This window comes from Papio anubis, chromosome 6 (genome assembly GCF_008728515.1).
Source record: "Papio anubis isolate 15944 chromosome 6, Panubis1.0, whole genome shotgun sequence".
Classification (NCBI taxonomy): domain Eukaryota; kingdom Metazoa; phylum Chordata; class Mammalia; order Primates; family Cercopithecidae; genus Papio; species Papio anubis.
In genome coordinates this window covers 153,698,877-153,725,917 of record NC_044981.1, presented here as the reverse complement: position 1 = coordinate 153,725,917, position 27,041 = coordinate 153,698,877, and the positions used below count along the sequence as shown (strand labels likewise).

The 27,041-nt window shown below is 36.7% G+C and overlaps 1 protein-coding gene across 7 annotated transcripts in view; it reads left to right on the top strand.

Annotated features, from left to right (window-relative positions):
* Positions 1-27,041, top strand: part of FIG4 (FIG4 phosphoinositide 5-phosphatase) — a 126,549-nt gene that overhangs the window by 27,270 nt on the left and 72,238 nt on the right. For all 7 annotated transcript variants that reach the window (XR_004184454.1, XM_003898322.5, XM_031667540.1 and 4 more), the window contains 7 exons: positions 8,045-8,201; positions 13,878-13,928; positions 16,367-16,515; positions 19,538-19,666; positions 22,665-22,765; positions 24,292-24,454; positions 24,858-24,955. Coding sequence is in view for 6 of the 7 variants with exons in the window: in XM_003898322.5 (XP_003898371.1) it covers positions 8,045-8,201; positions 13,878-13,928; positions 16,367-16,515; positions 19,538-19,666; positions 22,665-22,765; positions 24,292-24,454; positions 24,858-24,955 (848 nt within the window). In the remaining variant the exon portion in view is untranslated. The remainder of the gene's footprint in view (positions 1-8,044; positions 8,202-13,877; positions 13,929-16,366; positions 16,516-19,537; positions 19,667-22,664; positions 22,766-24,291; positions 24,455-24,857; positions 24,956-27,041) is intronic.

The window sequence follows — 27,041 nt, the reverse complement described above, 5'->3', positions numbered from 1 at the left end:
GCCTTATTGGCCAGATTTTATTATTCAAAATTGAAGTTTTCTTGATGATTAAATGTAGTAAAGTGAAAATCACTTATTGAACTGTGTGGGTTTTGTTTTGTGTGTTTGTGTCTGTATGTGTGGTTTGTTTTTTTTTTTAGGCGGGACCTCGCTCTGTCACCTAGGCTGGAGTACAGTGGCGAATAATAGCTCGCTACGTCTCTACCTCCTGGTCTCAAGTGATCTACCTGCCTCAGGCTCCTGAGTAGCTGGGACTACAGGCATATGCCACCACGCCCAGCTAATTTTTTTTCTTTTCTTTTTTTTTTTTTTTAGAGGTGGGGGTCTCACTGTGTTTTCCAGGCTAGCCTCAAACTGCTGGGCACAAGCAATCCTCCTGCCTTGGCCTCTCAAAGTGTTAGGATCACAGGCATAAGCCACTGTGCTCAGCCTGAACTGTGTTTAAAAATAGCTGTTGTTGGGTATTCCAGAGTTGTATTGGGCTGTTTGACTTTACGTTAAATGGCCTCTAGACTGCTGGACTGTTTTTTTCTTATAATACTTCGGTCACCTTTTATTGTTCTTGACATGTTTGCTTTTAGCATATTCTTTGCCTCATTTTTAATCTATTGATAACCAAGCTTGTAAAACTAGAACTTTCCTTTGAATCAATTGATAACCAAGTTTGTAGCCAGATGTTTACTTTACACACAAGTTTTGATTAATAAACTCTGGGTGAGGGCTGAAGGTGTCTCCATGTTTCTTTTAAAGGTGACATTCTTAGCTATTTCTGTTGAACTTAGAGCCCTTTTAGCTTTGAGACTGTGCGTGTATGGTGAAGTCTCCGTAAGGTTAACCTGCAAGTAAAGTAAGACAGTAATGTACTGGTGAACATTTAGTATTTTTATGGAAATATGCCTTATGTATCCTACTTCAGTAATGTAAATAAAGTTAAGAATCAGTGCAAAGTCAACAGGGAGTAATAAAAGTCTATGATTTTTCTAGTACAAGCTTAGGAATGTACTGAATACTGAAATTATTAACACAAAATACTTTGAAAAGTGTGTAGTCTAGTTGTCAAAATAATACATCTGTGAAATGACTAGAATGGTTGTGTTCTATTCTGTGGCTAAAATATTTTCTTCACTAACTTTTTGAACATGCTGAATCTGTGGAAAATATTTTTGTTGGAATGTTTTGGGTTGTTGTCATGGTTTATTTAGTACACATGTCATGAGAATCTAGAACAATACTTCTCTACGATCTGTAATAAAGGACTATTTTTCTCCCCCTCCCTCACATATATCACATGTTGCACTCCAACACCACATGTGACTTAAAATACGAGTTTAGTACTGTCCAAACTAGTCTATGCCCTGTGTGAGGGCAGGTTCATTGATCATGCACACAGATGTTGTGGGACAATCTAAATTGTTCTAAAGTTTCTAAATCCTTCCTTTCAATTTGTTTACTTATCTTTTCATGGGCCTTTTATTCTCAAACTCATGGACCAGCACTGGTCCCTAGGCCATATTTTGAATATTACTGACCTAGAGGGTTTTCCTTGCTATAAACGGATTATTCCAGTCCTGTAGCTACCTGGCCAATTCCTGATCTGTTCCTTTGTTATTTAACAGCCAGCAGGAAGTTTGGGAAACCACTGGATGGGATCGTGAGCATCCATCACTAAGTTGTTTTATGTGGTCCTAGGACACATGAATGGAATGACCTATAGCCCATACTACTCAGTTTTGTTATAATCCCAGCTCCTTTTCATACATAGCACTTAGGTACGTGTCCTTTTTCTGCCACTGTCATCTGTCAGACGACACTCTTCTAAGCCTCTAGTATGTTGAAAGGGAGTGGCAAAATAAGAAGTGTCAATACTGTAGACTGTGATGGACTAAGCTATTATTTAAAACAACACCGTTACAAATAGACTGCAGATCCAAGATAACAGTGAAAACACCAACAAAGTGTGAGTCTCAGACTAGTTAGGGGGCAGTATGATTTGATAGTAGAGATGTCACGTTGGTTCCAGTGAGCTGCCTTGTACAAAGGCATTGGGTACTTGTGGGGGTTTTCGTCCTTCTCTGCTGGAGCGCTGTTCTCACTGGAGGCTTTCAAGATAATAGCTGGCTGGCATGGTGACCCCCCAAACAGGATATTGCATTATTCCCTGTTAGTGGGCTGATGAGGGTCCTCTCCAGCCTCCAGAATTGCATACTACCCCATTCTCTCATATTGTCCTTTTTAATATATTTTGCTTGGCATCCCTCTCAAGTGACACAACCTTTTTTATTTTGAAGAGAGAGAAATCACTTGCATGATGACCATCATCTTGTCTTCTGGAAAGTACTCAATGAAATTGATCTGGGGTCAGAAGTACATAGAATGAAGATGAAGAAACTTGTTCTGGTGTTCATCATGTTAGAGGAATGAACAGTTTGGATAGCACTAAACTCATGTTTTAAGGGATGAACAGGCTGATTCTTGGTGGATGTCTATGCCAAACTAAAGCCTTTAATTGTTGAGAGTCATTTCTAATTGGTAGTAAAAAGGAAGTGGAAAATAATCTCATTTATAATATACTGAAGCCATTTGTGCCAGAAGAAGAGTGTCTCTTTTGTGAAGTATATTTACTTTCCCTTACACAAATTATAAAGGGAAGTGTAGAATGATGTAAATAGCCTGGAGCTAAAAACATGAAATTAAAATTCAATTGGAATGCAGGTTGAGAGAAATTATTATTAGTAAGAAATTTTATCTAAAAAATAAATATACAGCAAGAATAAAAGGAAAACTAATTTATCTTGTAAATATTTATTATTTAATCCCAATTACTTTCCATTTTTCAGTTTTTCTGTGTGTGTGCTGCTTCTGAAATGCTTACTTTTGTAAGTTTTATATTTCTGAAAGGATGACTACTTCCTAAGTTGCTGTTAATGAGGTTGTCATCAGCTTTTTTTTTCTTTCCCATTCTGTGCCCTTCAACTTTAGTGAGGTCATTTTTGGCTAGTCTCTAACCTTTTTTAAAAAACACTTTGTGTTTTGTGGATTTCTAAAATATAAATATTTTCCATTATTTTAATAGCTTTTTTTTCTCAGTAGCATGGCCGATAAGATTCTTGAGGCATCTTTCCATTATTGATTTCAACTCATTCATGTTAATGTATTCAATTAGTAGTTCTTTTTTCATCAGCTGACAATAACAAGACATAGATCATAGGTATTTGCCAATTCTGGAGCAAAAATTCAGAGCACCAGGATCTTAGCTTAGACTTCATAGACTATAACACTGAGAGAGAGACACACACATACACACAGAGAGAGAGAGAGAATGTATGTATAAGAAAGTTAGTTTTGAAAGATAGCTAGATATAAGAGTCTTCTGGATGTGTGTATGTGTGTGTGTGTATACACACACACTATATATATATTCTTCTGGATATATGTGTGTATATATGTATTATGTATATTATATATACATATATATTATTGGAACTAGAACTTATATATATATTAGTAGTTTATGTCATCCCTCTTCATTCTGGCTTTCATTGCTTCTGATGAGAAGACAGCTGTATATGACTGTTTCTAGTTTGCCCTATGAGCCAGTGAGCTGGGCAGGGATGGGACCTTGTGTTCTTGGCCTGACATGCCTGGAGTAGAGCCTCCACCCTGTGAGTCGGTGCTCGGTTGAAGGAAGGAGCCCGGACCTTAGCCATGCTTGCCTGGAATAGAGCTTTTACAACACAGAGTTGGTGGGGATGAGAAAACCTGGTGGCCTACCCATCCTGAGCAGAAATTGTGGTCCTAGACTGGGAGCTGGAGAGAAAGGAAGGAGCCCTGTCTTCTTGGCTGCATCTGCCCAGAGTAGATATTCTGTCACACTGAACTGGGAGGCAGTGTGGAAGGGGAGCAGGCTGTGATCCAAATGCCCCAGACTTGCTGTTCTTACCAAGATTCAGTAGATTTTCTTGGATGTTTCTCCACCTTCTGTGTGCCCTTTGGGCAGTTTCCAGAAACTTTTAATGTTTTCCTTTGTTTTTATTATTTTTCTAGTTATGGTTGTTTTCCTAGGAAAGAGTCTGCTGAACTCCTTGCATTGCTATTTCAGAAGTGTCCCCTCTTCCCCACCACCAAGAAAGTTAGTTTTAACTCCCAAAGCAAAGTTCAGGGAACCTGAAAGTTTTTGACCAAGATTGTATGGCAACTAGTGTATTGCTGACAATATAATGCTGCTGAACATTAATGTATATGGCTCTTTCTTTAGTCACCGATATAGAACTTCTATGTTCTAATGATCTGACATAAAATATAACTCTATTTATAACTCTCCAATATTCATTTAAAAACGAAACTATCGTCATTTACATTAGGTATATCTCCTAATGCTAACAAACCTGCACGTTGTGCACATGTACCCTAGAACTTAATGAAAAAAAAAACAACAACTAAACTATCAGAAATGATACTTGTGGAAGATTGCATGAAGGATATGTAATTTACTTGATGTATTGTTTTCTTTGCCCAACCTATTCACTTTCCAGGGAACTGGAGCCATGTCCCCCGGCCACATCTAGGCCACCTACTTATCATATAAAATGGCTTTCAATGCTGCATGATTCTATTGTTTGGCCATAGTTGATTGGTCCTGGGCTGGACACCCGACACAAGTTGGGTCAATCCAAGTTCTTTCCCAGGAATTCTGAAATTGAACTTGATAAAAATGTCCTTTTCTTTCCAGTGAAGGTTTTGGATGGAAAGCCCAGAGCTGTCAGCAGTTGTGTTTCCTACTACGTGATCCAGAGAAGTGGAGGAGCCTGGTCTATGGACAGAGAGAAGAATGGAGTAGATGTTCAGAGACACATCTTGACTAGGCTTTTCCTGAGGCCCAGTCACAGTTTCCCATGTGTGGCATGCATCGCTTCAGGATCCTTAATTAAATTCCTTTTTTAGTTTAAGCTGGCTCAAATTGGTTTTTGACATTAATTATCAAGAGTCCATGAAGTTTGTTCTTTTGGGCAATATTTCCCAAAATATGTTCCTCAGAACGTATATCCATTGGTTTTTGTTGTTGTTGTTGTTGTTGTTGTTTTAAGGTAGGGGGCGGGAGGAGATTCCATGAACAAACGAATCTGGAAAGGCACTTGGTTTTTATCTCCCATCAAGATTCACAGTGTACTTTAGCACAGTACTGTAAGGTTCTCAGGAGTTTTAAGTTTCTTAGTCCAGTATTATTTGCTCACTGCCACTCCTCTCCCCACTGGGATTCCATTAACTAGTATTTCACGGAGAACACATTTGGGGAACTGTTACCAGAGATACTTAGATTTTTATCTTCAAATGAAATTAGACCTCCATTCAGCTGTATGTCTTGCTGCATTCTTTTAGTTTGTAAAGAATGACATTTATTGAATTGTGCCTTGTCATATGAAACAGCATTGAGAAATGTGTCCTTGACATTGCTGGAGAATTCTCCTGAGGTTGTTCTTTACAGCACATACCTTTTTGTGAGGATTCACTCTGGAATTGTCTCCCAGTTCTTGGAACTACCGTAGCTTCTCCAAGTAGTGGTTTGGTTTTTATCTTTCAGCCACTGTGCATGATATAATTGGATGTGTGTCCCTCTTTGCATTATCTATTAGCAAATGGAGAGCCAAGTGTGGGGAATAGTACATAGGATCTTAAGATTCATTCTTACGTACAACTTTTATTCTTAGACTCATCTTACTATGTTTTTAAACATTATTTCCTTTACTGTAATTTCGTCTTCATTTTTATAATCTGTGTGTGTGTGTATTTAATTTTGGTAAAAAACAGAATTTGCCATAGCAATCATTTTTAAGTGCACAGTACAACAGTGTTAACTATATGCATCTTGTGCAACAGATCTTGAGAATTTTTTCATCTATGCAAAACTAAAGCTCTGTACCCATGGAACAACAACTCCTCTTAACCTTGTATCCATTTTTGCTTAAGGCACTTCTGTCCTATTTGCAGTGAGACTAAAAGGAATGAATGAATTAAATTGTTTAGAGTAATTTTTCTTTTTTTACTTTAAATTCTGGGATACATGTGCAGATTGTGCAGGTTTCTTACATAGGTATACGTGTGCTATAGTGGTTTGCTGTACCTATCAACCCACCATCTAGGTTTTAAGCCCCGCATGCATCAGGTATTTGTCCTAATGCTCTTCCTCCCCTTGCTCCCATCCCCCGATAGGCCCTGGTGTGTGATGTTCCCCTCCCTGTGTCTATGTGTTCTTGTTGTTCAGTTCCCACTTATGAGTGAGAACATGTGGTATTTGGCTTTCTGCTTCTGTGTTAGTTTGCTGAGAATGATGGTTTCCTGCTTCATCCATGTCCCTGCAAAGGACATGAACTCATTCTTTTTTATGGCTGCATAGTATTCCATGGTGTATATGTGCCGCATTTTCTTTTTCCAGTCTATCATTGATGAGCATTTGAGTTGGTTCCAAGTTTTTGCTATTGTAAATGGTGCTGCAGTAAACATATGTGTGCATGTGTCTTTATAGTAGGATGATTTATAATCCTTTGGGTATATACCCAGTAATGGGATTGCTGGGTCAAATGATATTTCTGGTTCTAGGTTCTTGAGGAATCACCACACTGTCTTCCACAATGGTTGAACTAATTTACACTCCCACCAGCAGTGTAAAAGCGTTTCTGTTTCTCTGCATCCTCTCCAGCATCTGTTGTTTCCTGACTTTTAAATGATCGCCATTCTAACTGGTGTGAGATGGTATCTCATTGTAGTTTTGATTTGCATTTCTTTAATGACAAGTGATGATGAGCTTTTTTTCATATATTTGTTGGTTGCATAAATGTCTTCTTTTGAGAAGTGCCTTTTCTTATCCTTTGCCCACTTTTTGATGGGGTTGTTTTTTTCTTGTAAATTTAAGTTCCTTGTAGATTCTGAATATTAGCCCTTTGTGGGATGGATAGATTGTAACAATTTTCTCCCATTCTGTAGGTTGCCTGTTCACTCTGATGATAGTTTCTTTTGCTATGCAGAAACTCTTTAGTTTAATTAGATCCCATTTGTCAATTTTGGCTTTTGTTGCCATTACTTTTGGTGTTTTTAGACATGAAGTCTTTGTCCATGCCTATGTCTTGAGTAGTATTGCCTACGTTTTCTTCTAGGATTTTTATGGTCTTAGGTTTTACATATAAGTCTTTAATCCATCTTGAGTTAATTTTTGTGTGAGGTGTAAGGAAGGGGTCCAGTTTCAGTTTTCTGCATATAGCTAGCCAGTTTTCCTAGCACCATTTATTAAATGGGGAATCTTTTCCCCATTGCTTGTTTTTGTCAGGTTTGTAAAAAATCAGATGATTGTAAATGTGTAGTATTATTTCTGAGGGCTCTGTTCTGTTCCATTGGTCTGTATATTTGTTTTGGTACCAGTACCATGCTGTTTTGGTTACTGTAGCCTTGTAGTATAGTTTGAAGTCAGGTAGTGTGATGCCTCCAGCTTTGTTCTTTTTGCTTAGGATTGTCTTGGTGTCTTGGCTATACGGGCTCTTTTTTTGGTTCCATATGAAATTTAAAGTAGTTTTTTCTAATTCTGCAAAAAAAAATCAATAGTAGCTTGATGGGAATAGCATTGAATCTATAAATTACTTTGGGCAGTGTGGCCATTTTCGCAATATTGATTCTTCTTATCCATGAGCATAGAATGTTTTTTCATTTGTTTGTGTCCTCTCTTATTTCCTTGAGCAGTGATTTGTAGTTCTCCTTGAAGAGGTCTTTCACACTCCTTGTAAGTTGTAGTCCTAGGTATTTTATTCTCCTCGTAGCAATTGTGAATGGGAGATCACTCATGATTAGGCTTTGTTTAGAGTAATATTTTTAAGTGAGATAAATGTCAGTATAGATATTCTTAGAGAATAATTCTAAGACACCTGAAAATGTGTATGGCTATGAATCATAGAAATAATAAAGTGAGAAATGTATTGAAGATCTTTAGCCTTTTAAATAGGCATCTAAAAGCCATTACTAAGTTTATAAAGCATCTTTCTCTTTCTTTTTTGTTGCATAGGTTTTGTCAGATTCTTAGAAGGGTATTATATTGTGTTAATAACTAAAAGGAGGAAGATGGCGGATATTGGAGGTCATGCAATCTATAAGGTCGAAGATACAAATATGATCTATATACCTAATGATTCTGTACGGGTTACTCATCCTGATGAAGCTAGGTATGTATGGTGGTAACTCCCTTTTTTTTTATTTTTATTTTTTGGAGACAGGGTCTTGCCCTGTTGCCTAGGCTGGAAGTCATGGTCATAACTTGCTATAGCCTTGGCCTCTCAGGCTCAAGTACTTTTTTTTAATGTCGTAGATCAGGTAGAAAATAAAATTAGTTTAGATACTATAAATGTTATGTAAAAAGATCAAATGTTGGCTCAGAATTTTACAACTTTTGTTCAAGAGCTGTTAAAAACCTCCATTATAGCAATTGGCAAGAATCAGCAATGGCTACTAACACTGTTAGGTGAGAGGTTGTTATTGAGGAACAGAATAATCACATAGTCCCAACATTTTAAACTCCATGGATCTCTTTGTTATTTACAAAGAGGAGTAAGTATTTTTATGATGAAAAAAAATGGCAGACATTCTTATCCAAATAATTAAACTTCTCATCACCAATAATGAGACGAAACTGACATTGTTTGACTCTCAATGGGAAGGACACAGTTTACCTTAGTAGTTAAATATTGCTAAAAATATTTAACTTGAATCTAAGCATGGGAAATAATCAGATACATACATACCACTAGACTTTCTGCAAGATAACTGGCCTAGATTCTTAAAAGAATGTTAAAGTCATCAAAGACAAAAAACAGAGGACTGTTCTAGATTTTAAAAGACATGACAACCAAATGCAGATTTTGGTCAGATCCTGGGTTAAAAGTGCATGTGCTTGTACTCACATCCTCACACAAAGATCTAAAGGGCTTTATTTGGACAGTTTGTATGTGGACTACCTACTCGTGATTTTGAATCAATATTTAAATTTGGAGGATAATAATGGTTTGTGGTTACTGAGGAGATTGTCCTTGTTTTTAATAGGCACATGCTAAAATATTTAGGAGTGAAGTGTCATGATGTCTGCTACTTACTGTCAAGTGGTTTAGAAAAATAAAATGTATATTTAAAGAGAGATAATGTTTGTGTATGAGTTTAAGGAGAGAGCTCTAAAAGTGAATTCAGAAGAAGGGCATATTGGTGTTAATTGTACTTTCCCCCCGCCCCCCCCCCCCCAGTTTTTCTGTATATCTGAAATGTTCAAAAGTTTTGGAGGAATTACTGGAATCTTGGGAATGTGGGAAAAGCTATTAACAAATTGATAAAATTGTAAAGGTTGAATTGATTTAATATTATGAAGGTTAAAATTGAACAAAGAAATATTTATAAGTTTTTAGGATAGGTAACAGTTTAGATTTTAATTATATCCTGTACTTTTATTTTTTTTTATTTATTTATTTATTTTGAGACGGAGTCTCGCTCTGTCACCCAGGCTGGAGTGCTGTGGCCCGATCTCAGCTCACTGCAAGCTCCGCCTCCCAGGTTCACGACATTCTCCTGCCTCAGCCTCCCGAGTAGCCGGGACTACAGGCGCCCGCCACCTCACCCGGCTAGTTTTTTTTTTGTATTTTTTAGTAGAGACGGGGTTTCACCGTGTTAGCCAGGATGGTCTCGATCTCCTGACCTCGTGATCTGCCCGTCTCGGCCTCCCAAAGTGCTGGGATTACAGGCTTCAGCCACCGCGCCCGGCCTTATATCCTGTACTTTTATAGTGTTCCAGTACATGAACCAAAATTTAAAGGTGATGCGGCCCTGTTACTTGAGACAATCTTAGACAGTGGTTTTCTGGGCCCTTGTGATGCTGCTTTTGATGATGATTTGGAAGGGGGGTTATTAGAGAATAATTGGTTTCAGATGAGAGTAAGTACAGTCTATCAGAGTAGACTTTTGTCTTGCACTAACTGAAAACCATTATATCCCATACAGCTTATAGGAAGGCCTATATAGTGTATTGACTAAAAGTGAATCAGAATGACCAGAGCATGCAAATCCAGGGATAGGAAAAGTTCAAGAAGTTAATGTTATTTATAAGTCTCATCTTTATGATACTTTAGCCAAGAATAGCAATACAAATTATATTATTGTATATAGTGATTTGGATCTCTTTAAAGAGCAAAATTATGAGTAATAACATGTAGTAAATGGATTTATTCAGAATAAGATACAATTATATTAATAGTTTTTTATAGGTAAACTGAAGTAATATTACTAAATAGGAAAAACTTTTAACACTTATAAGACTATGTTATCCAATAGTGCATCTAAGCAAAAATAATTGGCAAAATATTTGAAAACAAAATACAGTACTGTTAAACATTTCATACATAATGTTTATCTCTGTAATGCATGATTGTTATCAATGTTAGAAAATGTACTGGAGCAGTTCACCACATTAAAATATTGCTGGAAAAATTATCTTCTTAATGTTTGCAGAATATATATTTGACAAAATTCAATACTCAGTGTGATAAAAGGTTTTAGCAAACTAGCAATATAAGCAGATTTTCTTAATCTGGTAAATGATACCTATTAAAAACCTATATCCAAAATTGTTCTTAGAAGTGAAACTTCAAAATCATTACTTTTAATCCAGGTAGGAACAATACAGAGATATCTGCCGTCACTACTAACGTTCAGCCTCATACTGAAGGCCCTAGGCAGTGCCACAAGACTAGAAAAATAAGCCACAAAGCTTGAAAAGAAAAATTAATGGCATTATGTAAGCAATATCATTTTCTACTTGGAAAGTTTGAAAATATCTACAAATTCTCAGAACTGATGAAACAGTTCAGTAAGGTGACTAAGAAAAGATGGCTGGGCATGGTGGCTCATACCTGTAATCCCAGCATTTTGGGAGGCTGAGGTGGGAGGATTGAGCCCAGGAGGTTGAGGCTGCAATGAGCCATGTTTGTGCCACTGTACTCCAGCCTGGGTGACAGAGTGAGACCCTGCCTCAAAAAAAAAAAAAAAAAAAAAATTAAAAGTAGAAAAAAGAAAAGATCAACATGTAAGACATATAAGGACCAGTAATATTTCCACACACTAGCAATAATGAACTAGAAAATTTATAAGGTACCTGCCAATAAATATAATAAAAGCCATACAAAACCTTATGGAAAAGACTTAAAACTTTATTAAAATATTTTTAAAATCTCTTAATTAATTGGAGAGATGTCCCTTTATCACGGATGAGGCTTGATGTCTTAAAGATGTTAGTTTTCTCCAAAATTAATTTTTATGTATATTTTTTCTTGAGACAAGGTCTCGCTCTTACCCAGGCTAGAGGGCAGTGGTGCAATCTTGGCTCACTGCAGCTTTGAACTCCTGGGCTCAAGTGGTCCTCCCACCTCAGCCTCCTCAGTCCCTGGGACTATGGGCACATGCCACCACACCTGACTAATTTTGTATTTTTGGCAGAAATAGGATCTTTCTAAGTTGACCAGACAGGTTTTGAACTCCTGGGCTCAAACAGTCCTTCCACGTCGGCCTCCCAAAGTGCTGGGATTACAGACATGAGCCACAGGGCCTGGCCAAGTTTTAAATTTAATGTAACATTAATCCAGGTTCCAAGAGGATGTTTTGAGAGTGGAACTTGACATGATTTTAAAAGTCATATGGAAAAGCAAATATCTAAGCATGGTCCAGACAATTTAAACAAGAAAAACAAGAAGGGATAAAGTCAACAAGATGGTAAGACCTATAGTAATTAAGATAATCAGGTGGTAAGCTATAGTAAATAAGGCTGCTAAGTAGTGGTGGAGGAATTGATGGGGGTCAATGAACAGTGTTGAGAAAGCCTAGAAAAAGATCCATTTTATGTGGCAAGCTGGAATATGATAGAGTGAGCATTACAAGTCATTAGGGGGAAAGATGGGATAAATAGTGTTGGTTTTCCAATTGGACAAAAATGAAATTTGATTACATTCTCTGATAATACTCAGGAAGCAATTCCAGAAGTACGAAGATCATTTTAAGAAAATAAAGGTAAATATTTTTATAATCCTTGTATGGAAAAGGATTTTACAAACAAAATACAAATGGATAAACCATGAGGCAAACAATGCTATATTTGATACTATAAATATTCAAAATGTATTTAGACAAATTTTAGGAAACAAGCAGCAGTCTGAAAGTAGATATTTGTAACATAACGATGATTATTATGTAGAATGTGGGAAGAATTTCTACAAATCAGTGAGAAAAAAAAGCAACTTAACTGAAAAATGGTTAAAAGGAACAGGCAACTCACAGTGGAGATTCTGAACCTTACCTAGTAATTTGGGAAATGCAAATTAAAAAGGTACATTTTTATTCTCATTAGTCAGTTCGGGAATAATCAGAGTATCTGCCGTCATCAAATGTTAGGAGAGATGTGGGAAATGAGTTGTATACTATGAGTTGGAGTGATATTTTAACCACTTAGAAGAACACTTTGGCAATTCTAGCGAAATTGAAAATGCACGTTATCTGCAGTGCACAGTGGTTCTTGTTTCCACATATGTGCCCTAGAGAAACTGTTATACGTGTGTATGGGAAAACATGCATGGGATGCTCTTGGCAGCATTGTATCTTATAGTGGAGAACTAGAAAGAACCTAGTGGTCTATCAGCAGACAATGGATAAAGTGTGTCATGTGTAGTTGGCTTTCCTTATCCATGGGTTCCACATCTGTGAATTCAACCAACCACAGCTTGAAAATACTTGAAAAAAATTGTGTCTGTACTGAACATGTACAGACTTTTTTCCTGTCATTATTCCCTAAACAATACAGTACGGCAATAATAGAATTACTATATAGCATTTACATTGTATTAGGTATTATAAGTAATCTAGAGGCAATTGAGAGTGTACAGGAAGATGTGTATTGTGCGTTATGTACAAATACTATGGCATTTTATATCAGGAACTCGAGCATCTGTAGATTTTGATATCTGAGGGAGGACCTGGAACTAATCCCCCACAGATACCAAGGGATGACTGTATATGATGGAGACCAAACATTGATTAAAGTGAACAAATTAAATCTATAACTTTCAACGTAACTAGATTTCAAAAAATGAGAGAAAAAAGTAAGATAGTATACAAAGTTTGTAATGATTTGCATACGTATTTTAAATATATAATATAATGCTATGTATTATTTAAAGATGGCTCTAATGTGATAAAATTAAAGAGATGGATGGACTGGAAGGATTCATATCAGTGACAGGAAAATGGTTGCATTTGGAGCGAGAGAACAGGACTGGGGAAGTCTAAAGGGAACGTTAACTTTTTAAGTTGTTTGTTATTTATCTTAAAAAGATCAAAATAGATATTTAAAAATGTGAACATTTATTAGTCCTGAGAGACAGAAATGTGAACATTTTATTTTATGCCTTTTCTGGTGCAAAAACTTAGCAACTTAAAATTGTGGTGACCCACGTTGTGCTTCTTGTTGTTGCTCTCCTTTCTCCATCCTCGAAGCGTTTGCAAAGCACATTGTAAAAGCAAAAACAGCATTTACTTCTGTCTTGCCCAAAGTCTGCTGTGCCCCACACGTGTAGATGCATGACTTTGCCTCTCACTGGCATAATCAGTGATAAGGAACAAACTATAAAGTTAAAGGTTTCCAAAGGGATGATCAACAGACCTAGAATTGCTTCAGATGTAATCCCTATTCTGGATATGGCTTGAATTCCTCAGCTTTAAGAGCATATTTACAAATATAAATGTACATATGGGTACATGTTAAACTGTGAGAAATAATAGTATTGGACAAATAAAATATAGTTTGGTTTTTTTTTTAGGTATCTACGAATATTTCAAAATGTGGACCTATCTAGCAATTTTTACTTCAGGTAAGTTTGAGGTTAGTTTCGCTCCTATCAGTCACATAAACTTTTATATTATTTTCCAGTAGGTAAAAACAGAATGAGAACATAGTAGTACTTCTGTTTCTTTTTAGTCAACTTGTTTTATGTAAAAGCATTAAAATATAGCTGTTTCTTCCTTTTAAAAATCTTATATTTGAAAATCCAAATGGATAAATTAAAGGATGTTTATTCTCATAATAAAAATCATCTTTGTTTTAGGTAGGACTTAATGTATTTTAAAGAAATATTCTGATTTTGTAATCTTAAATTACAAAAATGAAATTTACAGTCAGCCTCTAATACAGAGTTGTAACAATTTCATGGTTCAACTTTTAGTAAATAATCTGGCAAAATTAGGTAAAAATAAGTTAAAAGTAGGAAGAACTGTTGCAATACTGATGTACTGCTGGTGGCATTGTAAATTGACAGTTTCCTGAGAAGGAATATAGCATTGAATGTAAATGAAAATATGTCCTAAGAAAATAACCAGGAGCAAAAATACAAATCTCCACTGGTAAAGAGACATTTATAGCTTCTCTATTTATAATAGCCCAGACAAGCAAACCAAATAGTCCAGGGACATCCCAAATACTGATAACTGAAGAACAGTCAAGTAAATTATTACAACATCATGATAAGTATTTTACTACCATTGATGTGACCAGTATGTGGGCCTGATAGATACAATTGTTGTGATAGATGGAAAATTCTATCAGCTAGGATATCCAGACTGAAAATAGAACGCAGTGAGGGCTTGAGTCATAAGGACTAAAGGAGGACCTAGAGCATTTGTAGCTGTTGGTGTTATATACTACTGATAGGGTGCTTTGCATTAAAAAATTATTTTAAATTATTAATGTAGTTAACCGTTTCTTTATGAAACAAAAGCATGTCTACTACATGGGGTGAATTATGTCTTTATCGATGCAAACCTGAAGGAAGCTGATTATTTTAACAGAAGTGGAGCGAAGGGCTCCTAAAGAAATAGTTTTTACTTCCACAAACATTTATTTAATGTATATTTCCATTATATTTTTTGCCATCTTCTAGTTTTCAGTCTTTATGCCTAACTTTGTAGTGTTTGTGAATTATTACTGAAGCTCAGTGCTATTATTAGAAATGGCCTTCTTCTGCTTCATATTTCTCAATTTTGTCTGTATTTTTATACTGAGTTGTGATCAAATCATTCTATAAGTAAATACATGTAGGTTAAAGTTTTTGTGCCTCATAAGTAGGCTTTTTAAAAGGTTATAATATATTTTTAAGAATCTCTAGAATAAAGGGATTGTTTTAAATAGAAAGAATTGATTGTTAAAAATCAGAAACCAACTTCTTAATATAGCTTTATCCCTTTGAGATTAGATGTTAAAATGAATGGATCCATCAAGCAAATGTGATACAATTGAATTTCACAGATGAAACAAATCAATTTCAATCAAATTATATAAAGAAATGATAATTAAAATAATGTGTGTGATTCTCCAGACGAAATTGTAGCCATTTTAAAATATGACTAAAATACTTTAAAAACAAATTTGTATAAAGTATTCAAAATACCTTCTGAAATTCTGTGCTAAAAGTGTATAGCTAGGCTTCTTTAGAATTTCCAGTAAAAGCTGGAAAGCCCCCCTCACACGTAAGAAATATATATACACACACACTATACATACATATGTATAGTATATATATGCACTCTATGTATATATGGATATTTATATAGAGTATGCATATATAAATACTCTATAAATATAGAGTATAAATATATTTGTATATTTTTACATATAGATACTTTAAAAATATCTCTAGCTATATATATAGAGTGCTAGAGATGCTTATTTAAAAAGTATTATGTGAAATCAAAATTGTAATGAAATTTAATTTGCACAGAGACAGTTATATTTTTGAAATGCCTTTTACTCTTCTAAAACATGTTTCACTGTAATGGCCTATATTATTTGCTTATTTCTGTTTTACAAAGTCAGTTATGATACCACCATTAATAATTAATAGAATTATTCTTGCTGTTGGGTAAACTAGGGTACAGAACTATGCAGTATTGCAGTGGATATTGTAGATCTGTAAAACGCCATACAGATTCATAGAAGCTATGAAAGACCATGAACTTAGACTGATTTTAGTATGAAGCAAAAAATACACATTGTACAAATCAAAGAATGTAGGTTACTGACATTGTATTGTATATTTCCAGTCATGCAGATGCCTAGTCATGCAGTGAGGTTGTTATTTCCAATTACATTTATATTTTGCTGTGTTTTACAGTGCTTATTTGAATAGCATTGCTTCCAAATAAAGTAACAGGTGTTAAGTAATTTAGTTCACAGATTTTAATTCTGTATGGGAGCCAAGACCTTGAAATATGCTTTGCTTTTGTAATTCTTATTAAGTTTCAATTCTGTTCTCAGTTACAGCTATGATTTGTCCCACTCACTTCAATATAATCTCACTGTCTTGCGAATGCCCCTGGAGATGTTAAAGTCAGAAACGACCCAGAATCGCCAAGAGAGCTTTGACATCTTTGAAGATGAAGGATTAATTACACAAGGTGGAAGCGGTAGGTGGTCTTGGCATATCTAATGTATATTAATGTGGTATCCGTGAAGTGACATCTTATTAAATTCACTCACATTTCCCTCATATTTGTCCACCCCTCTTTGCTGTTTGTCCTTACGTGGGGTTGTTTTGGATATGTGAAGTTGACCAATTCATTTTTATAGAGATATTAATCACCATGTAATTTCATTTGTAGGCCAGCCACAAAATTGTATGCTGACATTTTCTAGTAATTATTCATGTACTTTTTATTGAATACATTCAAGTGTAGACTTTTATATGGTGTGCAGAGGTGAAGTTTACATGGATTTTTAAAAAAATATTAGATAATACAGACTCCTTATTTTCCTTCACAGAGACCAGTTTGTTATGGTCTGAGTTTTGAAAAACAGTTACCATGGGTTGCCTATTATGTGCTAGACATTTACATGTAATATCTCTAATCCTCATAAAAACTCTGCTTAGTAGGTATAATGCTAGTTTTATAGAATTAAAGACTAAGTAGGAAACAGAGGCCTGGAAATGAAGATCATACGGCCATGTCGAGGAATCAGTGCAGCAGGTCAGAGGTCATTATTACTTTGATCGGTCCCAGCTTGACCCATCAGTCCTGTGTAGGTCTTGCCTCCGCAGGACTGCTGTAAGACACTGTAGGGCCACTCAGTGCCTCACCCAGAGTGCCCCTGAGATCCTGGACTAAACCAGTCACACAATACCTTTATTGCCAGATTCTTGGGTTGGTCTAGCACTCTAAAGCTAGAGGCATTGCTAATGTGAATGTTGTAAGGGAATCATTTCAATAGTTAAGACGCTTTAGCTGTGTTCAACTGACTGTGAAAAGTAAGTCAATAGTGTCTTTGGGTTCCTTGCTCTGTGCAACTTCAATGATAGTGATGAACATGTGGATGCAGAGGTAGAATCCAATCTAAAGTAGTCCCGGAAGATCTGCCCTTGCAGCACTCTCAAAAAGAGGCTGTGTTCTGTTAATGGTTTGCCAAAGGTTGTGATCCACTCTAAAACGGTTTAGGCTGTTACTTAAACTGAATTTATCCCTGGCATTCCCCTTGACTCTTGTTAGTTTACTTGATTGATTATCACTTGAGCTAAGGTGAAACCCAGGGCACCCTCCCTACTCCCAGATCATTAGATCACATACATTTGCCCTGGTTCAGACACTCTGGTGGTAACCCATACCACTAGAGACAGATAGAGGGCAAGACAGCTAGTGTGTTTGAATATTTGCTTGCAACACTTCTGAATATCACAATTTGTAATGCAAAAGCTGAAAGTATCCCTGAATTTGCCCCAAATACCATCCAAAATCTGAATTTCAATATCTGTTCTGGGATCTGAATTAAGCCTCCAGTGCTACTTAATTTTGTGTCATCTCTGGAGCAATTCTACTTGACAGATATGAATAATTGGGTGTATTAGTTTATTCTTGTTGCTGTGACAGATTACCTAGCTTAGTTGCTAAAACAACATACATTTATCATCTTACAGAAGGCAGAAGTCCACAGTGGGTGTCAGTGAGCTAAAATTAGCATGTCAGCAGGAGGCTCCAGGGGAGAATCAGTTTTCTTGCCCTTTCCATCTTCTGGGGGCTGCGTTCATCCCCTGGCTCATGGCTCCCTTCCATCTTTAAGGCTACATTACATTACCTGACACTCACACTCCTGTTTTCCTCTTTGACTTACAAGGACCCTGTGATTACATTGGACCCACTTAGAAAATGCAGAATAATTTCCCCGTCTCAAGGTCCTGATTAGGAGCCTTAACTTCATCTTCAGCTTTAATTTCTTCTTGCCATGTAATGTAACAGTTCATATTCACAGTTTCTGGTGATTAGCATGCATACATCTTTGTCGAAGGTGAGATTCTTCTCTTATCACAGAGGGGTAAACTGATAAGAAACAGGGAGTGAGGGTAGAAGGTATGGAAGTAGGTTGAAAAGGAAAGCAGTAAATTTTTAAAATAATCTGTACTGCATGTCAGATACTTTGCATGTATTATTTAACCTGAACAGTATCTTTGAGGTGAGTATTATTAACATCATTTTCTAGTTTAGAAAGTTGAAATTCAAAGACATTAAGTAACTTGCCTAAAGTCACAGAGTAAGTGATAAAACAGGTCTCCTATCGATGTCTTTATTATTAATTCTCTTGTGTAATGCATTGAAAGGGCAGAGAAAGTTTAGTTTTTATGAATAAAACCTAAGTGTAGTATAGTGTATAAACAAATACTCTTAACAAATCATGTTTTGAGGAAAAAGATGGTCTTTATTAACTGCTATTCAGAACCGTTACAGTCTTTTAAGCTATTATCTTATAGTTTTAATTTTTCACTTCATGTAAGTTTTGTAAAACTCATTGCTGTTTTAATACATTTATCTGGATATGCTAAAATTATGTTTGATGGAATTAATTTATTTGTAGAGAAAAGGCCTGACATAATAACAAACGCCATGTATTGGAAGTATTTGTAATACACCAGGCTTATTCTAGGCCCCTTATGTGCATTATTAATTCATTTCATCCTTACAACCACCACGTGGTACATGTGAGGAAGCAGAGGCGCCGCGCTGGGTAAATAGCACTCTTGATCGTGCCTGTCACCCTGCTGATGAGAGGCAGAGCCAGGATTTGGATCCAGGAACTTTGACTCCATAGCCATGTGCTCAACCGCTACTTCGCAGCACCTCTTGTCTTTATGTATTTGTAACATGCCCTCAATTTCCTTGTCATTTTCTTTTCTCTGAAGTTAAGAACTCTCACAAGTCAGAAAAGGGATTTCTTTGACTTTTTACAGAATCAACACAATGTTCTGGACATGATAGGAATGATACCCACTGCAAATGGCAATGCTGTTAACCAAGCATGTTACTTTGAAGTTAAAAACAGAAGTTAACTTTAAAATGAGTTGAATGTCAGCCAATTTCCATATCTTTCTGATACGAACCTTTTTTTTAATTGATACAAAATATTTTATGAGTTTATGGACTGATACAGACTTTTATTTTTCAGGGGTATTTGGCATCTGTAGTGAGCCTTATATGAAATATGTATGGAATGGTGAACTTCTGGATATAATTAAAAATACTGTGCATCGTGACTGGCTTTTGTATATTATTCATGGGTTCTGTGGGCAGTCAAGTATCCTTTTTGATAAAAAAGTAAGATACATATTACTAAACTTATGATGTATCAATTTGTAGACAGCCACATATGAATTATGTGATTATAATACCACTCTGCACCCCAACAGGAAAACCTGCCCGTGATACTATGTAGTAGAAATACAAATAAGAATGCAGACTATTTGAACAGGCCTGTAATATACCCAGAAAGATGAATAAATAACAAGGAAGGAAATGCAATGCGATATAGGTAGTAAGTGTCATGTTTATCTGGGAGAAGGAGGAGAATTACTGACAGTTGGAGAGGATGGGACAGGCCCATGGGAATAGTTGAACTTGGCCTGGGCCCTAAACAAAAGTCAGTGCCTTAGCAGCGAGAGAGATCAGCAGTCCGAGCAGAGAGAGACATCGCAGCCTGGGAAACACTGTGTGTGTAGAGGTGGAAAAACACATAGGAGTGTTCTCATGGCTTGTGAATAAAACTCCCAGGAGGTAGGATATAGTGGGGAGGAGATTGGTATGTGGGAGTCAGATTGCCAGTCACCAGATTTCCTCGGTAGTCAAGCTGAGGACTTTGGGTTTGGTGCTAGAACTTTTGAAAGGTTTTGTACGGGAGAATGACATTTGCAAAGCAGTATTTAGGAGGCTTGAGTTGACAACCATTTTCAAGCTGGAATAAGTAAAGTGAAACTAGAACAAGGAACGTGAGTTAGGAAAAGATGGCAGTAGTCCAGGCAAGGGGGCAAAATAGATTAAAGAGAAGTAGGTTCAGTTTTGGGTTAAGCTGATGAGTTCAATTTTATAAAAACTTTTATTTCCTTCAGTAGCTTCATGTCTCATTAATTTGTAGCTACATTGAAGCCTTTTAATAAAGTGCAGTTATGGGGTTTAAGAAGGTAGCACATACCATCTAGAAGTGGTGATTTGATTTTTTCTATCACTTTTTGAGATCACATAGGGCATTTTTGCATTCAGCATGTTTTCTACTATGTTAGGCTTTTAAAGAAAAAGGCGTTTGTACCTTTTTCCCCCACGGATAAGAAGTGTTTGTAATGGATTTGTATTTTTCTTAATTTTATTCTCTTTAGACATTTAAAAGAACCAAAAAAGAAACTTTTGCTTCTTTGTTTTCAGTTGGAATTTGCAGTTTAATGGCCTCAGATCCTTCTCCAGATCCCCAGGGTTTCTTTGTCTTATTTATGGAGAAAAACCGGTCACTTTGTCCAGCGCACTGTGAGGCCCCACTCAGGCCAGCCCTGGCCCCCCTTGGTACTTGGAACTGAAGTTACAGATCTATATTAAAATAATAATAATGATGTACAAAAAAAACCCTTTAAAGGAGTGGTTTCTTTGAGACTATTAAGTGGGTGAATGCGACTGACCATTATTATGCTTTCTTGCACCAGGAGCATTTGAGAGGAGTGGTGTCAAGGGCACAGCTGGTGAGGTTACCCTTGAAGACCAGCAGGACTGCCTTCTGTGAGGGGGACGAAAGGCTGGATAAAAGCACAGAGGGATTTTGAAACAAAGATCAGTGAGATTTATGTGCTACACTTGAAAATCAGGCTCATTACTTTATAATCACTTTCAACCAGTGAGTGGTATTATCTGGTTGATCATTACTGCATAACGAGATTTGATCCTGAATTACTTTTGTCTCTTTCCAAAAGTAAATTCTGCCTGGGAAGAACACAGGTTTTTCACCACCGAGGATACCAAAAAGAATGTGCTTCAATTTCTAAAGGTAGTTCCTAAAAGATAGTTCTAAGCTGTTTTGTGTTTCCAAGAGCTAACTTGGGGCCTGGCGCATATTAAACATCATAAATGTTTGTTTTTTTTAAATAGTGAGCACCATCATAGATGATCATTTTGAAGCTCATAAGTTTAAACAATGAATCTAGTCTCCTGGTTATCAAGCATTTAATGAATTCTGGAAGTCTATATGAGATAGAGTAGCTTTTGATAACAGTAGCTTCTGAATACTACAGTCCAGGCACTAGTTGTACACACATTATTTCACCTAGTCATCCTGACCAACTTTGGTTACTTTATTGTTACTCCATTTTATAGAAGATGAGACTTGGCTCAGAAAGTTAAGTAAGGTGACATCACTAATAAGCTGTATATTGGTTAAGCAGTTCACAATAAATTATTCAGTGTTCAGGATTTGCAGGTAGGTGACAAATTTTGACTGCTTTTAGAGTCTTATACTCAGTTATATCCTCAGTGTTACATATTACTCATAATTTAAACAACCTATTAGATGGCACATGTTCTCTCTGAGAGGTGTATGATCTTGGAAGACTGAGGGAGGTGTATTAGTCCATTCTCACACAGCTATGAAGAACTACCTGAAACTGGGTAATTTATGAAGAAAAGAGGTTTAATTGAGTGTAGGCTTAATAGGAAGCCTGACTGGGAGGCCTCAGGAAACTTACAATCATGGTGGAAGGTGAAGGAGAAGCACGCACATCTTCACAATGGCAAAGCAGGGGAGAGAGCGAGTGAAGGGGGAAGTGCCACACACTTGCAAACAACAAGATCTTGTGAGAACTCACTATCACAAAAACAGCAAGGGGGAAGTCTGCCTCCATGATGCAATCACCTTCCACCAGATTCTTCCCTGACACATGGGCATTACAATTCAAAATGAGATTTGGCCGGGGGCACAGAGCCAAAGCATATCAGAAGGATTAGCTGTTTACATTACTTGTTTATATCCTTTACTTAGCCATAGGGCTTCCCTTGACCAGTAACCGTACACCTGCTTACCATTTCCTCTGAAATTTATGGAAAGCACTCCTTAGTTAGGTTGGATGTTGCCTTCCCTTTGTAGCTGAACTGCAATTCTGAAGAAACCATTAGATCCAGTGCTGTTCCATTCTTGGGTGGAGCTTTTGGTGTTCTTTAAGCCATTGGACTAGCTGTATCTAAATGTGTATGTAAGGTATAATGACTCTATTGGTCTTATGTGACAGTCATGAATGCTAAACAACCTTAACTTGCTTTCTAAGAGCTGTTGATCTATGGACGACCAGTGTATGTCACTCTAATAGCTAGAAGATCAAGTAAATTTGCTGGCACCCGTTTTCTTAAAAGAGGTGCAAACTGTGAGGTAAGATGACAAACAGTATCTTCACTGAACTTTAAACTTTGGTATCGGCTTTGCTGATGTAGAAGCACAGTGAAATTTTAAAACATGAAATTTCTTAGTTTGGGATGTTATCAAGAGAATACAGTTGCCCTTTGGTATCAACAAGGGATTGGTTCTAGGAACCCCCTTCCCATCCAAAATCCACAAATGCTGAAGTCTCTTATATAATATGGCCTAGTATTTGCATATTACCTACGTACACTCATCTGTATACTTTAAGTCATCTCTAGATTACTTCTAATATCTAATATGTAAATGCTATGCAAATAGTTCTATTACTATATCGTTAAGGGAATAACGACAGTAAAAAAGGTCTGCACGTGTTCAGTTCAGATGCAACCGTTGTAGGCCTAACTACATTTTCTATCTGAGATTGGTTGACTGTGGAGGGAACCCATGGATGTGGGGGGCTGACAATAATTAATACTCCAGTGCATCTGAAACATGTGAGAAGTATGACTAATAAACAGATGTTCTGAAAAGTCAGCCATCTTAGAGTTATGCAGTGCTTTGAGGAATTATAAAATGTCTAATGTTGTGGAGGGTGAGCCATTTCTATAATATGTGGTACATGTTTAATGTAGAGACAAAAATAGCAAAGCACCTCCACCCAAGTAGAAGGCAGCACTCATCAAGGGAAGTCAATTCTTGATAAGAAGATGAAGTGGAGCAAGGTACAGGAAACCTTTGCCCTCTTCGTCTTTTTTGCCCAGACTCCTTTTTCTGTTCACCGTTAGAAAATAACAACAGCAAAAATGCAGCCATCCTTCCATCAGCCGTGTTCTCTCCTTTGAGTGCTCCGTCTCTGTTTGCAGTAGACAACTTGAGTCTTGAGTGGATGTGTGATTCGGTAGACAGATTGAGTGAGGCATTGGATTTTGATCCTGGCTTAAAATAGCAACATTGTTCTTAAAATTATATCAACAATGAAAATTGTTACAGCTGATGCTTTAAAATATCAGGATTTTGCAACTATATTATTTACTTTTGAATATTCAAAGAATAATCAGACATGTTATTACTGCCTCTGAAATTATTCTTTATTATGTCCTTATATACTTCTATAAGTACCTCAAAACCCTATTTTTTCCTTTTGTCCATCAGGCATTATATGAATCTCACTCTTTTGTTCTTTTATGTCATTTTGGTCGTCAGAATTGAATTTTGATATTCTTCTAGTCTTCCTTACCTCCTTGTAATTTCATGTAATTGTCGTTTCTTTCCCTCTCTCGCATTTATTTAAACCAGCTGTTTCCTATCTGACTTATATTATTAGAGATTAATTTGGTTTTTTCCTAGTCTATTCTCTGCTACTTGCCTTCTTTATTATATTTTAATGGTTTTGCTTTTCTAATGTGCATATTGAATATTGATCAATGTTTACCTCTCAAAACTTTCAAAGAATAGGAATTATAACTTCATTGAAAGTTATTTCATTAAACATTTCTAAGAACATAATGTATTTTTCAATGCACCTTTCTTTTCAGGGTGATGTTGCAAACGAAGTGGAGACTGAACAAATACTTTGCGATGCTTCTGTGATGTCTTTCACTGCAGGAAGTTATTCTTCTTACGTACAAGTTAGAGGATCTGTGCCCTTATACTGGTCTCAGGACATTTCAACTATGATGCCTAAACCACCTATTACATGTGTGTGGAGCCATGTTTTTAATAATAACTCCTGTCCTTACATTTAGAGATAGTGAACTGTTGTCGCAGAAACCTCATAAATACTTAGGTTTTCACGAGGTTTTAGTCCTGGAAGGTAGTTAATTTAGAAGAGGAATTTCTGTTTTTCTTACGTAATAAATTTATATTTAATTTTGACTGTTAGTAAATTATTTTTATTTTGCTTCAGAAATGTAAGAATCATTCAAATGTAATAAATACATGATGAATAAGTGTCTAGTGAGCACCTTAAGAAGGATCTGGGAAGTGAAACTATTGAAGGATTAGTCAAATTGCATTTCTTTAAAAAAAACAACCCTATGCTTCTTTTATTTTTGCTTTGCAATTTTCATTCAGGTGCTTTTTCATCTTTTTTCCTTCTTAGTGGATCAGGCAGATCCATTTGCACATGTGGCTGCCCTTCACTTTGACCAGATGTTTCAGAGGTTTGGCTCTCCCATCATCATCTTGAATTTGGTGAAGGTATGATGTGCTCATCTGTTTGGTTATGAGATTCAGACACTCTGGGAAGCCTCTTCCTCAACACAGTGGGGGTTAACAAGCCGTGCTTTCCCTCTCCCTAGTGGAGAGACTTGCAGATTATTATGCTGGGACAGCTCACTGTGTCTGAGCTGAGTCACTTTTCTTTGGCCTCAGATTCCATGTGGCTTCTTCTCTGCATGGCTGAAAAAAAATCAGTAGTATTTCTCTAAGGGAGTAGAGTGATTCAGTATATCAGGAAATCGTTGTGTCCTGATTTCCTTGTGTGAATTAGATGTAGGTGAAACTTCTGCCTTAGTTCCCAGGACAACCTGGAGAAAGAAGCATGAAAATCAAACTATCACAGCCTCAACTTTACAGTCAGCTCCCTTGAAAATCCATAAGCTCCCCTGGGCAAATTAATTTATAATAATAGGATCAAAAGGCTAGATTCATAAACTAGGGTACTGTTGTTTCTCAGGGATCAGGTGGGCTTGTGAGAAGCCCAGACAAGGTGGTATTAGCCTCATAGTTCCCTGCTTTCTTGGCAGAGTACATGGACTAGTCAGCGTATCTATCTATATGAATGGGCATACAGGTCAAAGGCTGAGAATAGGAGGCAGGGAGATCACACAATAAGTTTTATCTGCATCTGTGGCAGCCAAGTGAATTGAAAGACTCTCAGTCAGAAGCCAAGAGGACCCTGAGAGTATGAAAAGCAAGGGCGTTGTTACATCATGTGCTCGTGGTGGTGCCCAAGCATCTAGTACTGTCTGAGGTTATTCTGAGAGGTTGGTTAATAAATGTAAATGAATTTACTAAAAAACCAAGGAAGCCTGTGACCCTGTGTCCATTTAGTGAGTCATTAATTTTTATTTATTTATTTTTTATTATACTTTAAGTTCTCGGATACACGTGCAGAACGTGCAGGTTTGTTACACAGGTATACATGTGCTGTGGTGGTTTGCTGCACCCATTAACCCTTCATCTACATTAGGTGTTTCTCCTAATGCTATCCTTCCCCTATCCCCCCACCCCCTGACAGGCCCCAGTGTGTGATGTTCGCCTCCCTGTGTCCATGTGTTCTCATTGTTCAGTTCCCACTTATGAGTGAGAACATGCAGTTTTTGATTTCCTGTTCCTGTGTTAGTTTACTGAGAATGATGGTTTCCAGCTTCATCCATGTCCCTGCAAAGGACATGAACTCATCCTTTTTTATGGCTGCATAGTATTCCATGTTGTATATGTGCCACATTTTCTTTATCCAGCCTATCGTTGATGGGTATTTGGGTTGGTTCCAAGTCTTTGCTATTGTGAATAGTGCTGCAATAAACATATATGTGCATGTGTCTTTATAGTGGAATGATTTATAATCCTTTAGGTATATACCCAGTAATGGGATTGCTGGGTCAAATGGTATTTCTGGTTCTTGATCCTTGAGGAATTGCCACGCTGTCTTCCAAAATGGTTGAACTAATTTACACTCTCACCAACAGTGTAAAAGCGTTCCTATTTTTCCACATCCTCTCTAGCATCTTGTTTCCTGACTTTTAAATGATCGCCATTCTAACTGGCATGAGATGGTATCTCATTGTGGTTTTTTTGATTTGCGTTTCTCTAATGACCAGTGATGATGAGCCTTTTTTCGTATGTTTGTTGGCCACATATTAATGTCTTCTTTTGAGAAGTGTCTGTTCATATCCTTCGCCTACTTTTTGATGGGGTTGTTTTTTTCTTGTAAATTTAAGTTCCTTGTAGATTCTGGATATTAGACCTTTGTGAGATGGAGAGATTGTACAATGTTCTCCCATTCTGTAGGTTGCCTGTTCACTCTGATGTTAGTTTCTTTTACTGTGCAGAAACTCTTTAGTTTAATTAGATCCCGTTTGTCAATTTTGGCTTTTGTTGCCGTTGCTTTTGGTGTTTTAGTCATGAAGTCTTTGCCCATGCCTATGTTCTGAATGGTATTGCCTAGGTTTTCTTCTAGGGTTTTTATGGTATTAGGTCTTACATTTAAATCTTTAATTCATCGACTTAATTTTTGTGTAAGGTGTAAGGAAGTAATTTATAGATTCAATGCCATCCCCAT